At 36.0% G+C, this 25,441-nt stretch overlaps 1 protein-coding gene across 1 annotated transcript in view; it reads left to right on the top strand.

The window, feature by feature from the left end:
- Window positions 1-25,441, top strand: part of ANKFN1 (ankyrin repeat and fibronectin type III domain containing 1) — a 587,864-nt gene that overhangs the window by 402,754 nt on the left and 159,669 nt on the right. Inside the window, exons 4-5 of the mRNA XM_056816551.1 lie at window positions 9,872-10,073; window positions 20,560-20,770. Coding sequence (XP_056672529.1) covers window positions 9,888-10,073; window positions 20,560-20,770 — 397 coding nt within the window. The 5' untranslated portion in view covers window positions 9,872-9,887. The remainder of the gene's footprint in view (window positions 1-9,871; window positions 10,074-20,559; window positions 20,771-25,441) is intronic.

Here is a 25,441-nt window from a genome sequence, read left to right as displayed (position 1 = left end):
TAGAAAAGTAAATATATAATATAATGTGTATTATATATTTTAAAATATTTTATCAATTTGAAGAATTTAAACAATGAGGAAATATTTATATTTGATTAAGGGAACAAGAAATAAGTTTCTCTTCAAAATCCAAACATTTTCAAGCTTCAAATAGGGAATTAAAATTGAGGGAGCAGCTGTGTGGCTCACTGGATTGAGAGCCAGGCTTAGCAATGGGGAGGTCCTAAGTTAAAATCTGGCCTCAGACACTTACCAGCTGTGTGACCCTGGGCAAGTCACTTAACCCTTTTTGCCTAGCCCTTACTGTTCTTCTGCCTTAGAACCAATACACTGTATTGATTCTAAGGAGGAAGGTAAAGGTTTAAAAAAGTTTTTAAGACAAATTCAGAATCTAGACATGGTTCTATTCTATTTTATTGGTTTGAAAAGAGCAAAAAAAGGAAGGCAAAAAGGAATACTAGCTAAGAATTTAGGAAGATAGTTGTACTTATATCTCACAATTGGAGTATAGAAGGTAAGTATACAAATATAGAGGAAAACTTGGGGAGAATGTACATATGAAGCTCCTTTTCTGAAAAAGACCAAAAAAACTGAATACACATTCATGTGAAGAAGGAATTTAGAATAGTAATAAATTAAATCAATCAGGAAAACATAAAAGATTAGTGATGGAGAAGGCAGAATTTAAGAGGGAAGGAATAACTAGGGAAGAGGAAATGAATAGACATAAGGGAGACAAACTTCAAATTGATAGGGTAGAATGTGAAGGGAATTAAAAGGCAGAAAGAAACTATCAGAACCAATGACTGAGGTCATGATAAGGAGAAGAATGGAGGACAGTGAAGTGAAAGCAGATCCCTTCAATTATAGATTACTGATATTGATCATATTCCCTAAACTTTACTTTCCTCTTCTTTAAAAAGTGAAAGGAAAGGGACAAAGAGAGGAAAAATGTAGAAGAATATAATCGAGGGAAACTTATGTTTAGCAACTGTGATTATGAATGTGGTGAATTCACCCATAAAATGGAAAAGAATAGCAATATGTGTTAAAAAGCAAAAAAAAAAAAACACCAACTTTTTGTTTATAAGAATTGCACTTGAAACAAAGATTCATAGAGTTAAAATTAGAGGCTAGAAAAAAATTATTATGTTTCCAACAAATTAAAAAACGTAAGAGCATAGCAATTGTGATCTCAGACAAGGCTCCAATAAAAAAAAAAATTTAAAAGGAGATAAGCAAGGAAACCATATTATGTTTTAAGGCACCTTAGATAATGAAATAATGTTGACATTTAATATATATGCACAAAATTTAATATAGTATTTAAGTACTTAATTGAAAACTTAATCAAATAAAAGAGAAATAGCAAAACTTTAATTATTGATGAATCTCATTGTACTCCTCCCAAACCTAAAGAAACATAATAAAAATATTGACATCAATAAAATAGAAAACATAAAAAGAAAGAAGCTAAGGACCTTAGAAAAATTTAGATACAATCAAGTTGGGGAGATAGGCAGAATAAATAGAAATGAACATTTTGTTATTCAGTAGTTTTTTTAGTCATGTCCTACTCTTCATCATTCCATTTGGGATTTTATTAGCGAAGATATTAGAGCAATTTGCCATTTCCTTCTCTATCTCATTTGGCAGATTAAGAGAACTGAGAAAAATAGGATTAAATGGCTTGCCCAAAGTCACACAGCTAATATCTAAGGCTAGATTTGAACTCACAAAGAGGAGTCTTCCTGACTCCAGACCCAACACTCTATCCACTGTATCACCAGCTGTATGTGCTAAGGCATAATAACAGTCTCATAAACAAATACAGAAAAGTAAATATTAAGCATAGCCTTTATTAACCATAATACAAAAAATTAAAATCAACTAAGTTTTGGGGCCATTAAAGACCACACTGTTTGACATGGTCACATGTGGAAATTGGGGACTACAAAGCAGCCCCCAGAAAAGATGAGACACCCATTCAATCCCCCTGAGTGACTTTTCTTATTAACATCCCCTTATTGGAATTGCTATGATTATTATTCTTACTTAGCCCCAGGAAAAATAGATGAGAGCAAAATGCTTGCAGGGTTAATATGGATGTCCCACTCTATCCCCCCCAGAATATTACCAAGAGATCCCACTCACAAAATTAAACCTAAGGATTCTCATGTACCCACTTAAATAGGACCCTCTTTTCTAGGCATAAAACTTCTAGCAAATCTGTGCTCAAAATTCCCCAACCTAAAACTGGGCCATGTTGATCCTACCCTCTGACCCTGTACTTAGCAACAGTGTTTTTGTTGACTATCTCCTTAGGCTTCATGTCTGTTGTTAGGAATTATGGAAACATGTGTGTTGAAAATGAAACTGTATGCCAAGTAGAGTATAAAATAAAACCAAGCCTCAGTCAAGGCAGAGCAGTTTATCCTATGAAACCTATTATTATGGGTTGAATATGAAAGCTCTGCCCCATTCATCATTCTGCCAACAACTAAGGACCTTTGAAAAAATGATTCAAAAAATTCCAACTTAAATGGATATTAAATGACTTAATTCTAAAGAATTGGTTAGTCATTTAGAAATTATGGAGCACATGGCATCTAGTATGTTTATTAACTTGATTTGAGATAGAATTGCACAGAATGGGTAGAAAAGAATGGATGCAATCTGTACCACTGTAGGATACTTTCCACTCAATGAGGACATGGGTTAATTTCATTATATAAATTTTTACTTGCTTTATTCAATTTCATTTTTGACATGTAATTGTGTGGTAGTGTCCAATATATATATATATATTGTAAAATGTAAATACCCAATGTAAATACCCATTAATTTTGTTTTTTTTTCTTTTTCTTTTCTTGACTAAGTTAACAATGATTTAATGATTTAATACTTCCAAGAATCAACAATCTGTATTGTTTCTCAGTTCAACATTTTTGTTTTCTGTATTATTTTTTTTAACTTTCAGATTATTTCTACTTGTGTGCTTCTTTTTCAGATAATTGCTTACATGAGCAATTCAGTGGTCTTCTCTTTCTCTTTTAAAAAAGTACAATGAGAATAAAAAACCAATTGCTTGGTCAAAGAACAAATCATAAAATAATAAGTAAATTTTCACCAAATAATATGATAACCATAGGACAAGAGAACAATATGTTCTGCATGCAACCAAAGTAGTGCTTAGGGGAAAAAAGTAACTTCCATCAACTAACAATAGAGAAAATAGATCAATGAACTGGGAACACAACTTTAAAAATACAAAAGCAATAAATGAAATTTCAAACTAAACACAAAAATAGAAATCCTGAAATTGAAAAAGAGATGAATGAAATGGAAAGCCAAAACAAACTAAAAACCTTAGGATAATTTTGATACTAGTACCTGATAATTTGAAGGAAAAAAAAAACAACTAAGAAAGTAGATTGTTAGCTAATCTGTTTTTAAAAGATATAGAAATGTTAAATTATCATTTTAAAAATGGAGAAGTGGCATTTACAATAAATAGAGAAGAAATAAAGTTTAAATAAATAATTATAAATAATTAAATAAGTTAATAAATATTTCTAGTAAGAAACTATTTTGCTCAATTACATGCCAACAAATTGGTTAATTTAATGAAAATGGGTGAGTACATATAAAAATTTGAAGATGTCCAGATCAACAGAAAAAGGAATAAGGGAATAAGTCAATTAATTCTAGTATTATATAAACCATTTACAAAAAGAGATAATCCAACTAAATTCCTTCTGTACTATAATATGCTTGCAATACTTAAATCAGAGGTGAGGAGACAGAGAAAGAGAATAATCCATCAATATCCCTAATAAGTATCAATACAAAATATTGAACAAAATATTAGCAAAGAAGCTAAAGAAGGATATTGAAAGAATATACACCATTATCAGATTAGATTCATCTTAGTAATGTAGAGTTGGCCCAAATATGTAAAAACCTATAAACATGACAGACTCTATTAATAGCAAAAAGTAAAAATCAAGTATTTATATCAATGGATACAGCAAAACACAACATCCATTAATGTTTTTTTAAAATCAAGATCAGAATTAAATACAATTCTAAATGTGATAGAAAGGATCTGAAATCTCATCATCTACAATGTTTTAAACAGAAAGTGAAGTACTTTTAGCATCATATGACAAGAAAGATTCAAAGATTTGTAGGAACTGAACAGAACAAAGAACAATTTATATAACTACTCTAATGTTGGGAAGTAAACAGCACTTTTTAGAGATTTTAATGGTCAGCAATTCAATGACTAACCATGACTCCTGAATACTGATGATGAAGAATTCTATCCACCTTTTGTTGTTTTTGTTTTTTAGACCCTTACCTTCCATCTTAGAGAGTATTGGTTCCAAGGCAAAAGAGTAGTAAGGGTTAGCACTGGGAGTTAAGTGATTTGCCCAGGGTCACAGAGGGAGGTGTCTGATACCAAATTTGAACCCAGGGCCTCCCTTCTCAGTCCATTGAGACACCTAGCTATCTCTATTCTACCTACCCTTTGACAAAGATATAACAGACTAAAGATGCAAAATGAGACATATATATTCAGACATGGTCAATGTGAAAATTTGACTTGCTTGATGAAGCTTATTACTTACAAGGAACAAATTTTGTTAGGAAAGAAAGAATTGGAGGAGGGAGGGTCAGTGATAGTAATGACATATAAAGGAAGAAAGAAATAACATCAATAAAGAATTTAGAGAAAATGCACCAAAGAAACCTGGTGATTGAAAGGAAAATGGAAACAACTGAGGCAGCTCTAGAAATAATTTTTAATTGAGTAAGTGCTATTTAAAAATGTATATCACAAGATTTGTGGTTTTCTATATATGCCTGTTTTCTGTTCTTTTATATGCAAATGTTAATGTTTATTAGTGTTTTTCAAGTTCATTAAAATATTTTTATAATTTTTAAAGAAAGTCAGTTAATTGAAATATATCACTAACGCCTCAAACTAAGACTTCCCCAACACTGAATTAATGGTCATATTCAGGTGACGTTTGAAAGAGTCCTAGGAAATCTCTTCTGCAAGGGTGATACAGTACTTGGAATCTAACACTAGAGATATATGCCTTTGAGTTATATGTTGCCTTCTCTTAGAACCAGGTCCAGAGTTAGGCAGAGTTAACAGTACTCTAGGGCACCATGACATATATGGGGTGTTCAGAAAGGACTAAAACTTCTGCTATGAAGCCACAGTCTGGTCAAACTGTCTTAGAAGGTGGGCTAATCTAGATTGAGGGCAACCAAGAAGCCTGAAATCCATTTTTCAGTTAGGGCTGTTATCTACTCCAAGCATGTGACACCTTCTCCAAGTGGAAGACATGGATGAGAACAATATCTTCCAGCAGCCATGAAGGAACAGGCACTGTGGAATACTTAGAGCTTAGTCAGATACCTAAGACCTCAAACACTCCCTAGCTGCATGAACCCAGACAAGTCACTTACTCTCGTTTCCTATCCCTTATCAATACATAGTATTGATTCTAAGACAGAAGGTGAGGATTAAAAAAAAACTTATTGATGTATTTTGGTTCTGCATTGTCTTCATTCCTCAATATATGTCTTTTTCACCCTCACCTAAAGAGTCTCTTCCCTCCTCATCCCCCATGTAAAGAGTAAATAAGAAAGAGAAAATAAAAACAGGTCAGTAAAACCTTACATCAAACAAATCAGACAGAGCAACACAAGAACCCCCTTCCTTATGTGAGTGTATCTGGCACCTAGTAGCCTCATAAAGCTTGACAATTGCTAGATTAATTTTTGATTAATTATAATGCCATTTTTAATCACTCCTATTTATCCAGACTGTTTTAAGCACCCCAGTGGTAATTCATCAATGTTAACTTATTAACTATCATAATTTCCTGAAGCCAAAGGTCCTTTATTATTTTATTTTATTTATTTTTCTTTATTTTGTCAAAAATGACTGATTCATCTTCATTAATTCTCTTCCCTCCTCTTCCCCTACCCCTTAAAAAAACTTCAGGGTCACATTTTAAAAACCAGAACAGCTCTCATTCCACAGTTACAACTGACATTTTGCATGCTTATCATAGGTTAATTTTTTTGAAAATTTTATTTAATTAGTTAATTTAGAATATTTTTTCCATGGTTATAAGACTCATGTTCTTTCCCTCCCCTCCCCCTGCCCACCTCTCATATCTGATGCACAATTCTACTGGGTTTAACATGTGTTATTGATCAAGATCTATTTCCATATTATTGATGTTTACACTAGGATGATCATTGAAGAGTCTACATTCTCAGTCATATCACTATCAACCCATGTGATAAAACAGTTGGTTTATCTTCTATGTTTCTACTCCCACAGTTCTTCCTCTAAATGTGGATAGCTTTCTTTCTCATAAGTCCCTTGAATAGTTCTGGATCATTGCATTGCTGCTAGTAGAGAAGTTCATTACATTCGATTGTACCACAGTGTATCAGTCTCTGTGCATAATGTTCTCCTGGTTCTGCTCCTTTCACTCTGCAACAATTCCTGGAGGTTATTCCAGTTGGCATGGAATTCCTCCAGTTCTCACCAGCATATACCACAATTTGTTCAGCCGTTCCCCAATTGGAGGGTATCCCCTCAGTTTCCAATTTTTTACCACTACAAACAGTGTAACTATATCATAGGTTAGTTTTCAAAAGAACACTTTCAAAGGAGACTGAAAATGTTGCCTAAATACTGTCTAAAATAGTAAAATAATTAGATGCTTATCAATAAAAAATACAGGTGGTTTTAAGAGCAATGCAAGTATCCCTCTTCTCTCCCTCTTACACACACACACACACACACACACACATACACACACATATATGTGTGTATGTGTGTGTGTATATATATATCTCCACCTCCCCAATTAGAATGTAAACTCTTTGAAGGCAAGAATTAGCTTAACAGCGCTCAACTTAATGCCTGGTATACTATAAGGACTTAAAGTCTCCATCTACCCTGTTTATCTTCATCTGTCAAATGATCTTGAAAAGGAAACTGCAAACCATTCCAGTATCTTTGTCAATAAACTCCAAATAGGGGCATGGAGTCAGAAACAACTCTTGAATATAGCTGGAACTAGATTAAAATATAATTATAAATATTTGACAAAATCAATACAAATACACTAGAACCCTGAAAATCTTAAAATGTGATTTTTCTAAGTCAATCTCTGATACATAGGAATCTTTAGATATAATTTAATGGTCCTTTCTATCTGAGTTTGATACTACAACTATAGTGGATAGAGTGATAAGTCTGGGGTTAGGAAGATCTGGATTCAAATCTTGTTTCAGAAACATTGTTAGCTTCATAAACCTTGGCAAGACTCTTTCCCTTTCTGGCATCCAATTTCCTCAAGCTGAAAGTACTGAACTTGTGATTTCTTCTTTTATTTGGAAAAGTTATTAATAGTTTGGGAAGAGTATAATTTCTTATTTCCCCACTTAAAAAAAGGCCCAGTCAGTTACATCTTCCTACATTTTCCATTCATGTGTTTTTCTATCCAATGTTAGAGTATTGATAGAGTTATGAGATGCCCCATATATATGATATTGTCTCATACAGGACCACAGGTCTGTAGATTTCATGTCAGAATTGACTTTTTAGGCTGTCTTGGATGGAATTATTTCTAGAGTCATTTCCACTTCTAAATCTATGATCCTTTGACATGCTAGGTTGAGTCTGAAGTAATAGTATGATAATCAGTTGTAAAAGCAGATAATGAGAAACCTTGGTCTAAAGTTCAAGAAATATATCAGGACTAGAACTACAGATGTGGGTGTCGTGTAGAGAAATTATTGTTGAGGCCATGACATTTTAATAAGATATGTGAGAAAGAGATAATAAATTTAGAGTTGATCTAATCTCAAACTGTTCCAAACTCAAGTGCAAACACCTCATTTTACAGAAGGAGAAACTGAGATCCATAACCATTTAAGTGGTTTGCTCAATATCATATAAGTACTAAGTGTCAGAAGCAAAATCTGAATCCAGGTCTTCTGAACTACTGCCTCTAAGATGATAGATGTGAAAACTAGACTTTAGTTTATGTGCCTTAATTGGATCCAGTTGAAGAAAGAGAGAAGGATCTTATAGAAAGGTCGAAAGAAAGTCAGGTAGGAGCAATGTTATAGAAACTATTGAGGATGGTGACTAGTTTATTTTCTCCCCCTCTGATGCCTAAGAGTGTTGTTGCTCAGTTGTGTCTAATTCTTCCTAACTCCATTTCAGATTTTCTTGGCAAAAATGTAGATTGTCATTTCTTTCTTCAGCTAATTTTATGGATGAAGGAAATATGGCAAACAGGGTTAAGTGACTTGCCTAGGATCACACAGCTAGTATTTGAGTGTCTGAGGCCAGATTTTAACTCAGGAAAATGAGTTTTCTTAACTCTCGGACCAGGCATTCTATCTACTCTGCCACCTAGATGTCTCTGCTTAGAGGGGTACCTTATATATAATGAATATTTAATGAATATTTGAATAATTGAATTTTACAATTTCAAAATGTGACAAGAGAAGTTGTATAAAGAGGTCTGTGCAAAATACACAAGGCACACCACTTAATGTTTTTTATTGTGTATAAAAGTATACGGACATTAACAAAAGCTTGGAATGAGCTATGACTAGCAAGGAAAGTTAAGCATGTGTGTGTTCTCACACACAAAGTTTTGCTTGTTTTTCTTAAAGCTATATTGTAGGAAAAGATGAAAATCAAAGAAAGAATGTATTAAAGTTGGATGTATTCAGGATGGATAATGTGATAATAATTTGTGACAGAAAAGGCAGAATCTTTCCATTTGTTTTCCTACCACTGTCAATGAGAATGGTCTTCAGGCAAGCAGGGCCAGAAATATGACCAATAAAGAGTTAATACTTTTGATAAGTAAAAAGATAATAACATAGCATGAGTTCAGGTCACTGGTCCAGATTAATTTTGTTCTTGGATATTTTTTAAAATGCATGTTTGCTGAGCCACTATTGGTGATCTTTGAAAGACTGCAGAAAAAGAGAATATGTTGGATTGAAGAAGAATAACAAAAAGAGAGACAAAGAAAAACTAGAACTTGCTAATAGTAGACTAGTGAGCTTGACATCGATTTCTGGCACAATCCTATAAAACGTTATTAAAAAGATGGTTAGTGAATAGTTAGAAAGGGAAACAGAGATCATGCAGGCTTCAGTGAAAATAGTCATGCCAGACTAATTTTATTTCCTTTTTTATTGGATTAATAAACAGATAGATCAGCAGAATATTGTAGTTACATGTGTACACAGTTATATATAGTTACCTAGTTACAATATCCAAGTACATAGTTTCACAGTTACAGTGCCATAATTAATCAGTATACTTAGGTAGCAATTACACAAATAATGAATCTCACAAAGGAGTCACATAATTTAAATTCACACTGTATTCACTTTAGGCTTGTACCTATGACAAGTATTACAAAATTATAACTTCAAGTAGTGGGAATTTAAGTATATCCACATCTGACTTCATGAACTGCATTAATTGCACTAATAGAGACCTGACTATTAGAGTAATTATTGCAACATTCATTAATCTTCAGAAAATATCCCAAGAAGGGAGAACTCAAATGCAACCAATCAAATTTGTTACCTTGATATAAAGAAGTATGAAAGAAATATGCATATGGATTTATATGTATATATAAATCTATTTCCTAAATGCTTTTGCTAAATATACATTCGGTAGTAGTACTAAGACTGATTTTTAAACCTAATAGCAAACGAAAAAAGATTTTGTTTTGTTTTTTAATTCTTTGGTTACTTGAAAGATGAAAATAACAAGTTTCTTTCACTGTAGGACCAGCCACGTGAAAATGACCCAGCAAATGCAGAATCTACATCTTTCCCAGACTAAAAAGAACAGTGCTCCATCTTCTCCAAATGCAGCCAAACGCCTCTATCGGAACCTTTCTGAAAAACTTAAGGGAAGCCATTCTTCCTTTGATGAGGCATACTTTAGAGCAAGAACTGATCGACTCAGCCTTAGAAAAACATCTGTGGTAACAATTTTTTTGCTTATTTTCTCAGTTGGGTATTCTTTTTTATTTTCCTTGGGATCATGGAGGTTCTGGATGAGTCAGTTCAATTTTGGGCAATACTATTTGTCAGTCACATATACAATAGCCCCAAGGCTAAACAGAGTCAAGCTAGTGAAGGCAAAAGCCACCAAATTTTTTGCTACCTGATGATGCTTCAGCTATGTCTGGGTCCTCATTTCACTTTTAGGCTTCTGGTAAAACCAGGTTCCCTGTTTAAGGAAGCCATATTTGCTCAAGGATAGAGCACACCATTTGTTAAAATCCCCAAGCAAAGAGCTGGTATAGATATGAGCTTTGTGTGAAATAGAAACTTGATGGGGTTTGTAAGTTAATGTGTAGGTGTGAACATTATGTGTAGTAACCTGAAAAGGGTACATATGGCATAGAAGAAAACAGAAACATCAAGAAGTTCTAAAGAGCATACAATAATTGGGCAACAAAGTGAAGCAGGAGATGAATGCTAGACCCGGTGTCAGAAAGAACCAAGTTCAGCCTCAATGATATTACTAGTTATGCTACCCTAGGCAAGGCACTTAAACTCTGCCTCATTTTTCTCTACTGTAAAATTTAGACAATAATATCACCTAGCCCCTAAGTTGTTCAAATAAGGAAATATATTAAAAAACTTCCTGACATAGCACCTGGAACATAGTAGGTGCTTAATTAATGATTTTTCCAAATAAAATTACAGGGTCACATATTTCAAGCTGAAAGAGACATTAAAGGTTATCCAGTTCCAACTCCTTCATTTTAAAGATGAGGAAATGGCTCAGAGAGCTTAAGTGATTTGCCAAAGAGCACAAAAGTGGCAGAATTGGGACTTGAATCTACTAGGAGCCAGTCACAAAATCCTTTCCACTAGAGCCCACTGTTGAATGAATTTTAACTTAAAACCAGTTTATTTTCTCACATTTCATTAATCTTAAAAAAAATGTTTATCTTCCATCTTAGAATCAGTACTATGCATTAGTTCTAAGTCAGAAAAGAAGGAAGGGCTAGACAATAGGTGTTAAGTGACTTGACAGGTAGGAAGTGTCAGAGATCAAATTTGAACACAGAACCTCTTCTTTCCAGGTCTGGCTCTCAATTCACTGAGCCATCTAGCTGCCCCTAATTCATCTTAAGAGATTTGATTGTAATTGAGTTGTATGATACTTTTCTTTTTAGCCAAGTGACTCGTGCTGCAATAGCAAATGTCTCTGACACCAAAGTGGCTTTATTCCCCAATCCTCAATGCCAAGATAAGCAACTTCACAACATTGCCACACAGTCTCCAACTGTGCCTGCCCCTGCTCCAATCACTGTGTGTGGCGCATTATTTATAAGGAGCAATAGATGTTAAATGAGCCTAAACATTAAAACTATCCCAGATAAACTTTGGGCTACAAATAATCTTCACTACGGTACTTGAAACTTAAGCATGACATTGACTTATCAAGTCGGTCTCTCATTTGTACAGTTCCTGTGGCACAGATTGTCTATACCAGTGACTATTCTGTCTTGTTGTGCATAGCTCTTGTCCATGTGTTTTTAAAAATAACCTATGGATTCTATCATTAATCAATGCATGTGACATTCCTATGATCCTCTTAATATGGTGACCCTACAAGAATAAATCTTGGGTTGTCTATCAATTTCCTTTACTCTTTTTCTCCCCCTATTTCTGTTTTCCCTACCAGGTTTATTTATTTCATTTTTATGGTGTCTTTTTCCAGATTCTATGTCAGTATAATTTTCATTTATCATTTTCTGACATTTTTCAGTCCATGGTGTCTCCCTCCTTCCCACTCCTTCCCCTTCCCTAAGATAGCTAAATATGATTTATGTTGTACATGTGTTATTCTGTAACACACGATTGCATATACATCACATTGTGAAAGAAGACATGTATTGCTTACATTAGAGAAAAATCCATAGAGGAAATAAAGTGAAGAATGGCATGCTTCAATCTGAGTTCAGATTTTGTCAGTTCCTATGGCAGTGGATAGCCTTTTTTTATCATGACTCCCTTGGAGTTATACTGGATCCTTGTATTACTGATAATAGTTCAATCATTCACAGTTTATCATTGTACTTTATTGCTGTTAGTGTATACAATGTTCTCTTAATTCTACTCACTTCGCTTTGCATTATTTCATAGAGGTATTTTGAGGGGTTTTTTGTGATCATCTTGTTTGTCATTCCATTGCAATCATATACCACATCTTGTTCAGTCATTCCTCAATTGATGGATATTGCTTTAGTTTCTATCCCTTTTCTACCACAAAAAAAAAAATCTGCTATAAATATTTTTTTTACAAATAGGTCCTTTTCAACTATCTTTGATCTATTTAGGATACAGACTTAGTAATGGCATTGACAATTTTATGGCCCTTTGGCTATAGTTACAAATTGCTCTCTAGAATAGTTGTATCGGTTAAGAGTTCCACCTGCAGTGAATTAGTGTCCAATTTTTCCACATCCCCACCAATACTTACTATTTTCCTTTTTTGTTATATTAGAGTATGTTAGTAATATATTATACTCTCTAATATAGCATATTAGAGAGTAGATTCTTTTCTAGCCCTTTATTTTTACTCTTTTTGTGTCTCCCTGCTTTAAACGTGTTTCTTGTAAACAACATATTATGAGATTCTAGCTTTTAATCCACTCTGATATCTTCTTCTGTTTTATGGGTAAATTCATCACATTCACATTCACAGTTATGATTACTATGTTCCTCTTCATCTTGTTTTCTCCTTTCAGCCTTTCCCTGTTCACAAATATATTTTATTCTGACTACTGCCTCCAAGAATTCACCCTCCCTTTTGACCATTTCTCCTTTCCTTATTCCCCATCCCCTTCTTACTTCCTTGTAGAGTACAATGGGTTTCTATAGATAACTACATATGACTGTTATTCTCACTTTGTGTTATATGAGAGTAAGGGTCAAGCATTGTCCACCAACCCCCCCCCCATCTTCCCTTCCATTGTATTGATTCTTTTAAGCCTCCTCATGTGAAATAATTTGTCTCCAGTTTTCTCTCCTTTTTGCTTTTCCCAACATATCCTCTTTCTTATTCCTTGATTTTACGTTGCTTTTTGTGGGTGCTTCTGTGCTAGGGGTGAGGGGGAAGGATATTAAACCATTATAGTCAACTTACTCCCTGTTCTCTATCTATGTATGGTTCCGTAATAGTGATAAAGTTCTTAAGGATCTTTTATAACTTAAATATCCTAAGTAATTTAGGTACATTCTATACTTGAGTGTTATAGGTATCTTAAGTATCTTAATTATAACCTTATGAAGTCATTCAATCAGTTTAATCCCATTGTTTCCCTTGATTACCCTAAGAATATTGTATATTAAGTATCTCTTGCTTCCTTCACTATTGCTATATATCTTCCTTCTCTTTCTCTCTCTCTCTCTCTGTCTGTCTGGGTCTCTCTCTCTCTCTCTCTCTCTCTCTCTCTCTCTCTCTCTCTCTCTCTCTCTCTCCTCTTTCTCATTCCCCCCTCTCTCTTTTATCTCTCTTTTATATGTACTCTTCCTTCCCCATCCTCATTCCCCCCTCATCTCCTCCCTCCCTCCCTCTCTGATTATATGACTTATTGTTAATTTCTAAAACTAGAATATGGAATTAGATGATCTCTAAGATTCTACCCCTTTCCCCAAGGATCTTATGATTTCCACAGAAGTTCTTGCATTGAAGTCACTCTTACAATATGCATCAGTCTACTCACCCACCAAGTATTTTTTTCTCACTGCCCTTTTGTGTTTATATGACCACAAAATTCCATGATTCACCCAATATGTAGCATCACTGGGAAATTCCTGTTATTAAGAATCTTCTGTTGAAATTAAAAGCTTTGGGTCATCTTGATAGCGACTTCACAGATGCAATCTAGTCTAATAACAAGTATTTATTAAGCACTTCATGTGTGTCAGGTGCTATGCTCAGCACCAGGAATATAAAAAAAGACAAAAGACAGTCTCTACTCTTAAGAAGTTCACAGTCTAATGAAGAGGCACATATAAAGAACTATGTACAAGCATGATATATGCTAGATAAATAAAACATTTATAAAAGCACTTACTATGTGTCAGGCACTGTGCTGAGGGCTGAGGATAAAAAGAGAAGATGAAGGTTCTCAAGGAGCTCCCAGTCAAAACTGGGGAGGGGGATAGATAGCATATAAATAACTTTGCAAACAAGATATATACAGTATTAATTGGATATAATCAACAAAAGGAAGATACAAGAATGGAAAATCTATTATTCATCTATAACACTTGTCCAAAATATGAGTTAGGTTGCCATGCAATGAGAGAGAGAGAGAGAGAGAGAGAGAGAAGGAGGAGGAGGAGGAGGAAGAGGAGGAAGAGGAGGAAGAGGAGGAGGAGGAGAGAAGAAGAAGGAAAAGGAGGAGGAAGAAGAAGAGAAAGGAGAGAGAGTGCCACTTTACTGGAGAGGAAATAGAAGCTGAGAGTTTCTTCCCCAAAGTTACACAGCTAGTTGGGTAGGATTTGAATTTAGACTCTTCTGATTCCAAACCAAGCATTTTATTCACTACACCTCCTAGCTGACAAATACTAGCAATGGTACTCATTAGATACTTAACAAATATTTTGTTTTGTTTTTGCTCTACTGCTATTGTTATTGCTGCTCTAGGAGCTACTGTATGGCACCTGGTGAAAACCAAGTGGTGAAACACATGGTGAAAAAATAGTTTCTTGTTATCACTTGGAATATAATGAAATCAGGTCCTTTTTTCAGCAAAATATGAAGAATCTTTGAGCTCCTCTTTCTTTTAGCTATCAATTCTCCAAGTTTTCTGGCCTTATGTAAAGCAAGATTACAGATACAGATTTTATTCTGTCTTGCCAATATTATATCCAGCAATTGGTCATGGAAAAATGATGTATCACCTGTCTTCAATAATTCAGTTAGGGATCCAGAGGGATGCAGTAGGAAAAAAAAACACTCTAGATTTGGAGTCGGATGACTTGAGTTCAAATTATGACTCTGGCATGTATTGCTTGTGTAGTTCTAAAAAGGCAATTATTTGGCACAGTGGGTAAGGTGCTGAGTCTAGAGTCAGGAGGACCTGAGCTCCAATCTAACCGTAAATACATACTAGCTATATGACCTGTATAACCCTGAGCAAGTCCCTTAAACCTGTTTGCCTCAGTTTCCTCATCTGTAAAATGATCTGGAGAAGGAAATGGCAAACCACTACAGTTTCTTTGCTTCTGAACCATACTAGTTTCCAACACTCTCCAATACCTCACAGAAGTAGAAGAGAGTCACACCAGACTAAAGGCTAATTTCTGATTTTATCTGTTTCATGGGTCATGGAAAGCCAAAATTTCATTGTGTAGTGATAAACCTTTCTCAATGTATAGCAAGATTGGTCCTTAGATAGCTGACCACATTTTGTTGCCCAGTTGTGCTCAGAGGCTTGCCACCAGATTGTGCACTGTTGGTGGAGGCTTTAACAATGCAAGATGGCCTCCATCCATTCAGAGGCATCAGAACAAACCTTTGGTCCTTGCAAAGTAACTTTATACCTTAGCTCCCCATTGAAAAACACGTTTATACATGCTCATCAGTTTTTTTTTTGTTTTTATCAGACTTCAATTCTTCATCAAACATCCTCTCACCCTGTAGCAATCGGGGAGAAAAGGTTTTTTTAAACCTGTACCTTCTGTCTTAGAATTGATTTTAAGCATTGGTTCCAAGGTAGAAGAGCAGTAAGAGGAGGCAATTGAGGTTTAGTGACTGGCCCCAGGTCACACAGCTAGGAAATATCCAAGATCCGATTTGAACCCAGGACCTCTCATCTCCAAGTTTGACTCTATCCACTGAGCCACCTAGCTATCCCAAGAATAGATTTTTAATGAGACAAAATAAAAATTACCTGAGGTAAATTCCAGGGCTCTTCCCTGCTTAGTTTAATCTTGCATATCATTTTGCCTCTTCAGGACAGAAAGATAATAATAACCTTATAAATTTAGAATTGGAAGGCCTCAGAAAGATCACCAGTCTTACACCTGGCCTATAGTCCAAGCTGAGGATGTAATTGAGAAATATTTAACAAAATAAATAAAAAATAGAATAGAATATAGATGATGCTCATATCTTCTTTTCTGAGTCAATATGAAAGTTGAAGAGATTCCTATGTATAGTTTAAAAAAATAGAAGCTTTGTTCCTATGTGTATATGACACCACTGATCTAGTCCAATCTTCCCATTTTATAAATGGGGGAAACTGAGGTGCCAAGAAGTGAATGACATCATGTCACACAAGGAAAAAGTGGCAAATTTGGAATTTGAAGGCAAATTCTCTTTTTAAAAAAGATATTTTATTTTACCATTTACCATTTACCAGAAAATAACAATTTTCTACCTAAGGTTTCAGAAGTTATAAAATCCAAATTGTATCTTTTACTTTCCTCTACCTTTCCGGAGATGGTAAACAATTTGATCTAGGTTATCCATGTAATTATCATGCAAAATTTATTTCCATATTGTTCATAAGATCCCAAAATAAAACCCCAAATAATCTGAAGTGAAAAAGAGTTTGCTTTGATCTGCATTCTGACTACAACAATTCTTCTCTGTAGGTGAATAGCATTTTTTGTTATAAGTCCTTCAGAATTTCCTGGATCTTTGTATTACTGAGAAGAGCTAAGTCTTTCACTGCTGATCATCCCACAATACTGCTGGTACTAGGCACAATGTTCTTATGGTTCTGCTTATTTCACTCTGCATCAGTTCATGTAGGTCTTTCTGAAATCATCCTGTTCATCATTTCTTACAGCATAATAGTATTCCATCACCATCGTATACCACAATTTGCTCAGCCTTTCCCCAGTTGATGGACATTCCTCTAGTTTCCAATTCTTTGCCACCACAAAAAGGGCTCCTATAAATATTTTTTGTAAAAGCAGGCCCTTTCCCCTTTTTAAAAAAATCTCTATGAAGGGGCTTTCCTAAGAATAATAAACAGTCTATATCTAAAACCATCAGCAAGTATCATCTGCAATGGGAATAAATTGGAAGCCTTCCCAATAAGATCAGGAGTGAAGTAAGGATGCCCATTATCACCTCTATTATTTAACATTGTATTAGAATAACTAGCAGTTAACAATTAGAGAAGAAAAAGAAATTGAAGGTATTAAAATAGATAATGAGGAGACCAAGCTATCACTTCTTGAAGATGATATGATGGTCTACTTAAAGGATCCTAGAGAATCAACTAAAAAGCTAGTGGAAATAATCAACAACTTTAGCAATGTTGCAGGTTACAAAATAAACCCACATAAATCATCAGCACTTCTATATATTTCCAACACATCTCTGCAACAAGAGTTAGAAAGAGAAATTCAATTTAAAATCACCCTACACAATATAAAACACTTAAGAATCTATTTGCCAAGACAAACACAGGAACTATTTTAATACAATTACAAAACACTATCCACACAATTAAAACTAGGTCTAAATAATTCTGCACAATGATATGTAATGGACTTCTCTACCAGCAGCAATGCAATGATCCAGGACAATCCAGAGAACTATGAGAAAGAATGCTATCCACATCCAGAGAAAGAACTGTGGGAGCAGAAACAGAAAAAAAACAACTGCTTGATCACATGTGTCAATGGGGATATGATTGGGGTTAAAAACACTAAATGATCACCCTAGTGCAAATATCAATAATATGGAAATAGGTCTTGACCAAAGACACATGTAAAACCCAGTGGAATTGTGTGTTGGCTATGGGAGGGGTTTGGGGGGGAGGGAAGGAAAGAACATGATTTTTGTAATCCTGGAAAAATACTCTAATCAATTTAATTTTGTTAAATCTCTTTGGGATACAGACCTAGTAATGGTATTACTGAATCAAAGGCTATGCAAGTTTGATAGCTGTTTGGGCATATAAACTCAAATTCTCTTGCTCAAAACATGGCATTCTCTCCTACTAAACTATGCTACCTCAACTAAAGATATCATGCTGTTACAACTCACTTCATGTAAAGTAGTTCATTGAACTCTTAGAGCAACCCTGTTGAGGGTCCAAGTATTATCATTGCCATTTTTCAGGCGAAAGAGGAAAGACAGAGAGATGAGGTGACTTTCCTGAGTTCACACCACTTCAACAACTAATAGCCAGCACTTCAAGCTGCTGACTGCAAGCTCACTCTTCATACCAATACACCCTGCCCTGACTCTGCTTTGTTTCGTCATCAATCAAGGAAGGAGCAATTCTTGGAAATGACATCAACTTGATTTTGAAATTCCATTTCTCCTGGGGGGAGGGAGGCTGTCTTCTAAGTTCAGAGAGCCCGCTATCTGAAAGATTTCCAAATCCATTGCCAAGCCCAGTTGATTGTATTTCCACAGTATCTCTTCTGTATGTCCTCATTACTCCCTACACCCCTCTTTTAGGTTCTCAGCGCCTCCCACCCATTCTAGCCTCCTAATTATGCCCCTGACATAATAGTAAACATCCTCTTAGCTAACATTCATTGTTCAGTCATTTCAGTCAGGTATGACTCTCTATGACCCCATTTTGGAGATTTTCTTTGCAAGGCTATGGAGTGATTTGCAATTTCCTTGCCCAGTTTATTTTACAGATGAGGAAGCTGAGGAAGAAAACAGGGTTAAGTGACTTTCCCAGTGTCTGAAGGCAAATTTGAATTCATGAAGATGTCTTCCTGATTCCAAGCCAGGGCTCTCTCCACTGCACCACTTAGCTGCCCAGTTAGCATTCATATAGTACCTACTTTGTACCATGCTAAATGCTTTATAAATATCATCATAAGTGATCCTAACAACAACTGGGAAGTAGGTACTAGTATTATCTTTATTTTAGAGATGAAAAACAGAGACAGACTGAGGTTAAGTGACTTGTCTAGGATCAAGTATCTGCAACAGGATTTGAACTCGGGTCTTTCTGACTTCAAGCCTAGCATTTTGTCTAGTGAGCTAACAAGTTGCCTAATATGATACAGACTTCTCTTTTGACTACTTTAGACTCTTCATAATTAGCATCCAACCATTCAGTCTGCTTAATCCCCCTTGTACAATCTGCATTCTAGACAAACAGACCTAGTTGCTCTTTCTTAACTCTGTCCCTTTTCATGGGGTATTTCCCAAGCTTGGAATGTTTTCTATTCTCACTTCTGCTTCTTACATCCTCAACTTCATTCCAGGCCCAATTCATGTCCTACATGAGGCCTTTGCTCACCCCCCCCCCCAGGTTTAGTATTCTCCTCTCCCTATGAAATATGACACATTTGCAGATGTGTAATATTTACCTAATTCTGTACATGAATTCCTTCCAATAGCATTGAGACTCCTTGAAGTCAGGACCTATTTTTATTTCTAATCATGCCCTGGAGTGGTTTACCATTTTCTTCTTCAGCTCATTTTACAGATGAGGAAACTTGAGGCATATAGGTTTAAGGGACTTGGCCAGGGTCACACAGTTCAAATTTGAACTCAGGTCTTCCTATCTACAGTCCCAGCACTTAGCTCCACTCATTTTGGCTCCCCATATTATAGATTAATTAGAACACATAAATTCTATATCAAATAATATTATTATATAATCATGTCATATATAAAATGTGCATTATATACATTAAAATATTATATAATACTACATGCAATTATATACATTGATATAATATAGATTAGTCAATATGCAACCATATATTAATTCTATGTTAATGGCATTTTATAACATGTCAATATAATTGTATATAAATATTATATGGTTATGTGTTAATTAATATAATATTTTATTATATATTAATTAATGTGTGGTGTTACATTATTATGTATTAATTTATTTATTTCTATATATTAACATACTATTATGTACCAGAATATGCCATTTATATAAATATAATATGATTTATATTAATATATTAATTATATTATTAGTATGTTATATATTTATATTCATCACATAATAGCATGTATAATTAATAAATTTATATGTGAAGATAATTCTATTGTATATATATATAAATAAATAATATAGAAGTATAGATTGATATAGAATTTTATTATATATATTGACATAATCTTCTATATTAATACACTTTATTTAAATTATGTAATAATTATTCATATTAGCCAATAGATAATATATATGAATTGATAATTATGAGGTGAGGAGGAGGAGGAGGAGGAGGATACTGATACTGCAAAGATTCACCACCCTAGGAAACCAATCTTGGGTTGAGCATATGACAGGACATTAAGACTCATCTATAGCAATCACCTCCCTTCTTGGATGAGGAAGGTAAGGCCCAGAGAGGTTCAGGAACTCGTCCAAGTTCACCCAGGTAAAGTAAGGGATAAAACAGAGATTCCGATTTCCGTCATCGGCTCCAAAGACAGCAGCTCTCTTCCGCTGTTGACTGCTTTTTGTTCTTATCCCCCTTCAGAACTTCCAGGGCAATGAAGCGATGTTTGAGGCTGTGGAGCAGCAGGACATGGATGCCGTGCAGATCCTTCTGTACCAATACAGTGCTGAAGAGCTGGACTTAAACACGCCCAACAGTGAGGGCTTAACGCCCTTGGACATTGCCATCATGACTAACAACGTGCCTATCGCAAGACTCCTCCTGAAGACAGGCGCCAGAGAGAGTCCCCACTGTAAGTAAAGCTCAGGGCGGAACCCATCTAAGGCTGCCACAATGAGTGCCACCTTCATGCCAGGGAAAGACCCTTAAAAGTCCTTCTTGAGCACCGGAAGGGATAGTAGAAGTCACCTGATGTAACTAACCTTCTTGCTTTAGAGAGGAGGAAGTAGAGAACGAGCATTGACGTCAATATGCTTAATATGTTTTCATGTGTAAACCTTTTGAAAACAGCAGCTTAGACATAAAAAGAGAGGAATTGTTTGCTAAACTGGGCATCGGGGTGCTTTGAAATAGCGCACGCTGGTTCTTGAGTGTCCACATCGTCATTTACCAGAGCTCCAAAGCTCTTGATGATTTAATCAAGTGATAGTGGAAGGCAAGGGAGTGTGTGTGCATGTGTGTGTTTGTGTACAGAGATGGTCCCGTACCCTATGAGCTCTTTGGGGGATTGTAGACTTAGGGCTGAAAAAGACCCTTAAAGATCATCTAGGTTAAGCTCCTCGTTTTGGTGGTAAAGACAGCTCAGCAGAACTAAGCGTCTCAGATAATCACATAGGCATTGAGAAGCAGGTCCAGGATTCAAATCCCAATCTTGGTCTTCCAGTTCCACGCCCTTTTCATAGTTTCCTTTGTGGAGGTAGTATGATACAGTGGATGGAGTGATGGGCGTGATATTAGGAAGACCCTAATCTGGGAATTGTGGGACATGGCTGTAATCCCTGTTCTGTGGAAGTTGAGCCTGGTGGATCAATCAGGGCCTGGAATTCTGAGCTGCAATTAGTAGGTTTTGGGCTAAAGTAGATTGCCTCTACTACGGTGAGCTCCTAGGAGCAAAAGACAAATAGGCTGCCTAAAGACCCAGGTTAGAAACAGAGACAAGTCAAATCTTTCAAGTTAATCAATAGTAACATCAGATTCATTAGCTGCCTCTGCACTTCCAGCCTGGGGAGGATAAGTAGACCCATTCCCCTCAGCCCTGCGCCAAAAAGAAAAAAAAAGATCTGAATTTGAATCCTGTCTCAACCTAACAATATAACCCTGGGCTTATGATTTAATCGCTATGTACTTCAGTTTCCTCATAGATAGATAAAATAAGGAATAATAATAATAGCACTGATCGTGAGTATCACTTAAGATGATGCCTAGAAAGTGCTTTGCAAATTTCAATGAATTATATGTGTTGCCTATTGTTTGAGTATTCCATAAAGTATTCCATAAAGACCACAAGAACCAACTGAGACAGCTCAAGAAATGTATTGTTTGTAAACAGTGATATGTAGTATGGTACCCATGGCTCCACTAGAATCAGTAAAGCCCTGCTAGAAGCCTTTACTTGGATGTAAACACTCTGTGATAGTTCATGTCCATGCTAGCTCAGAACCAGTTTTATATTTTCTCCAATGACTTCATGAATGAGCAGGCATTTGTTAAGCACTTACTATGTACTAAGCTCTGGATATACATTTTTTAAAAAAGAGACAGACCCTTTTCTCAGGGAGCTACAGTTTAATTGGAGAAAACAATAGATGAAAGAAAGTTTGGCTTCAGAGTGGATGAAAAGGTTCCTGGAGAGACAGAAAGCAAAGGTCTTTGGGTCCTATCTTCAGGGCTAATAACAGTGCCAAAGATTTGTTGGCTATAAAGTTAGGGACGATGGAAAAATCTGGTGGTCCTCGATCTCACCAAGAGAAAAAAAAAGAATGGATGACTACCACTTTATATGAGCCTTGTCAAGAAGTCAAGTACCACGTTAGACACTAGGGGTGCAAAGGTGAAAATGAAATAGTAACTAAAGGATCCTTGTTCAATATTCCTTCAACACATCAGAACTCCAAAGGGTTAACCACAGCTAACACTAATTACCTTCACTCTTAAGGTTAAAAAACTATTTAGAATGGATAATTTGGAAATCATTTGTTGGCTCCCAAATTTCAAACATCTATCCAAAGAGTCTCCTTACACTAGGCAAGCTCATCTCTGTTTTTGGCAAATCCATGACCCTCCCCTACTTTGTACAGGAACTTTAAAATTTTGTTTTGGTGGAATCTGGGTCCAGGAGAATGACATTTTCAAGAAGAGCTTACTACTCTCTTGAGAGTACCAGAGGATTTACAGAAATGGATGCTTGAAGGTGGGATTAAAGAAAAAAGTTGGAGAAGTGGGCATTTTTGTCACTATGAAATTTATTCTGCAATAATGTCTTTCCCAATGAACCAGCAAGGGAGGGCTTGGAGGGAGAATCAATGGGTCTGAATACCGAGAATGCAGACTGAACAGCATTCTGTATGAAGAAACAAGGAGACTATTCATCCAGATGTTGCCACTGCCATCTCTGCAGTGAGCTGGATGAAACATTAGACCTACTTACCTGGACGCTGTAGAGATTTCTGTACTTTCCACGAAAATAGTGAGACGCCCCCCTCCCCACCTCCAAAGCCCCTTGTACACATTCAAACCTTCTTTAAAAAAAAAATTCCAAATCCTAAACAGTGAGACTGAAGCCAAAACAGTCTTAAGGAGTCTTCTATCTTCTTTGACCTTCTATGGGATGGTCCCTCATGAAGTGATAACATGCTGATTATGATTGATAAAAGCTTGCATACGCTCTTTGTCTCCAAAGGACCACACCAACTCTTTTAATGGAAAGAATACTAGACTCAGAGTCCAAGAGACCTGGGTTCAATCCTGCCTCAGACACTTACTCACTGTGACTTTGAGCAAGTCACTTGCTCTCTTCTGTAAAAATGAAGAGTTCAGGTTCCATGACCGCTAAGTTCTTTTCTAACCCTAAGTCTATGATCTCAGGAACACAGGAAAAAAAAAACTTTAGAAGCATCAGCATAGCCAGAGGAGACACATAACTCTCTCTCAAACACAATTGAATGTTAGATGTATGGTGTGTCTAGTCGCTTGACAGAATCCAGCTTCTCTCCTTTTCCCCAGTTTGCTGGAATCCAGCAATGTGTTTCCCTTGGCTCTGTTCTTTGCACAAAGGTGTTCCAATTAGAACGAGGTCAGGATGGAGGGAGGCAATCTGTTCTCTAGGATTTTCAATTCACTTTATATATCAAGTTCAAATGGGGGCAGAACTGCTTCAGCTCATTAGAGTGATCTCACCGAAGAGAAAAGCCATGGTCTGCCACTGAAACCAGATAAGTGAACACCTGCCATAAATGGCTCCCTGGAAGATATAGAGACATATGAAGAGTGAGGAAGATGATTACAGTTGGCATTCTTCCTCTGAAGTCTGAAAACAATTTGAAACTGCAACCTAGTGGAATATAATTCTATCCTCATTTTATTGCAGTAGGAACTGAGGTAGAGAGAGGTTGAGAGACCCAGTGACCTGCCTTGTGTCATTGCATGACATCATTTAGAAGTCTTCTAGTTCAATCCCTTTATATTATAGGTGAGAAAACTGAAGCTTGGAGAGATTTGCCCAGTGCCACCAAAATAATAAAAGGGACTTGAACCCCTTTCTATTAGTGCTAGGGCAGGTACGTGGTTCAGCGAATAGAGCGCTAGACCTGGAGGCAGGAAGACAACGTCTTGAGTTCAACTCTGGCCTCTGACACTTACTAGCTGTGTGACCCTAGGCAAGTCACTTGCCCCTGTGTGTCTTAGTTTCCTCATCTCTAAAATGAGCTGGAGAAGGAAGTGGTAAACCTCTCTGGTATCCTGCCAGGAAAACCCCAAATGGGGGTCTCAAAAAGTCAAGCATGACTAAAATGACCGAACAACAACCACTGACTCTAACTGGAACATTCTCTCCACTATTCAGTCACATTTTGGCCCTCTCAGTTTCCCTCTCTGTGAGTAAAGGGATAAATTAAGTGGCTTCTATGCCAATAACCCTTTGAGTCTCGCCCTAAGCTTATGGCTTGCTACCATGTTTTCCAGACTTCAGCCTCCAGTTCAATCCTGGTCCTATGAGGGGATGGGCAATTCAGGGACCAGAACTTAGGGAGTCGCACAAACAGCCCCAGAAATACTCCATCCAGAACTGCACACCTCCCTAAGGCCAAATGCATGGCAAATGGATGGTCCTCTGGGTAGCCAGCTATCCTTATGAAGCTGCTTCCTATGTCCTCCTGCCTCTAGGTGGCAGCCCAGTAGTGCAGAATCACCTTTATTCATAAAAACAACCAAAATAGCTACTTCTTCAAGGATTATTGGGGTAGAAATAGAATTACTTTACTACTTCCTGTATACCTATTGGGATGGGCTTAGAGAATATATCTGAATAGCAACCATGCATGAGTGTCTATATGAGACTTCAACTAGGAAAGTCTAGACCCATAAAATGTCTGTCAGTGTACAGGAATAAGTAAGGCATGGATAGCCTAAAGGACTTATAAATATATATGTGAGGCTATAGACTTCTACTCTTATTGTCAATATTCCCAACTACAAATATATATATATGTATATATATACATACACAAACACACAGGCAGTGCAATGAAAAGAACGTTAAATTTAGGGTTCAAACCCCAGCTCTTCTGTGTGATCTTGAGTCTTCATTTTACATCACTGGACCTCAGTTTCCTCATCTGTGAAATGTAAGATTAAAAATTAATATCCAAATACTTCAAGTATTATATTCTTATAATAATTTATTAATTAATAACTTGAAGAAAAAGAAAAATGATGGCATTAGCAAAGAGAGAGTTGCCTGGACTGC

Source organism: Monodelphis domestica, chromosome 2 (genome assembly GCF_027887165.1).
Source record: "Monodelphis domestica isolate mMonDom1 chromosome 2, mMonDom1.pri, whole genome shotgun sequence".
Taxonomy (NCBI): Eukaryota; Metazoa; Chordata; class Mammalia; order Didelphimorphia; family Didelphidae; genus Monodelphis; species Monodelphis domestica.
The sequence above is the reverse complement of the archived record's forward strand: the minus strand, read 5'-3'. Positions and strand labels throughout refer to the sequence as shown.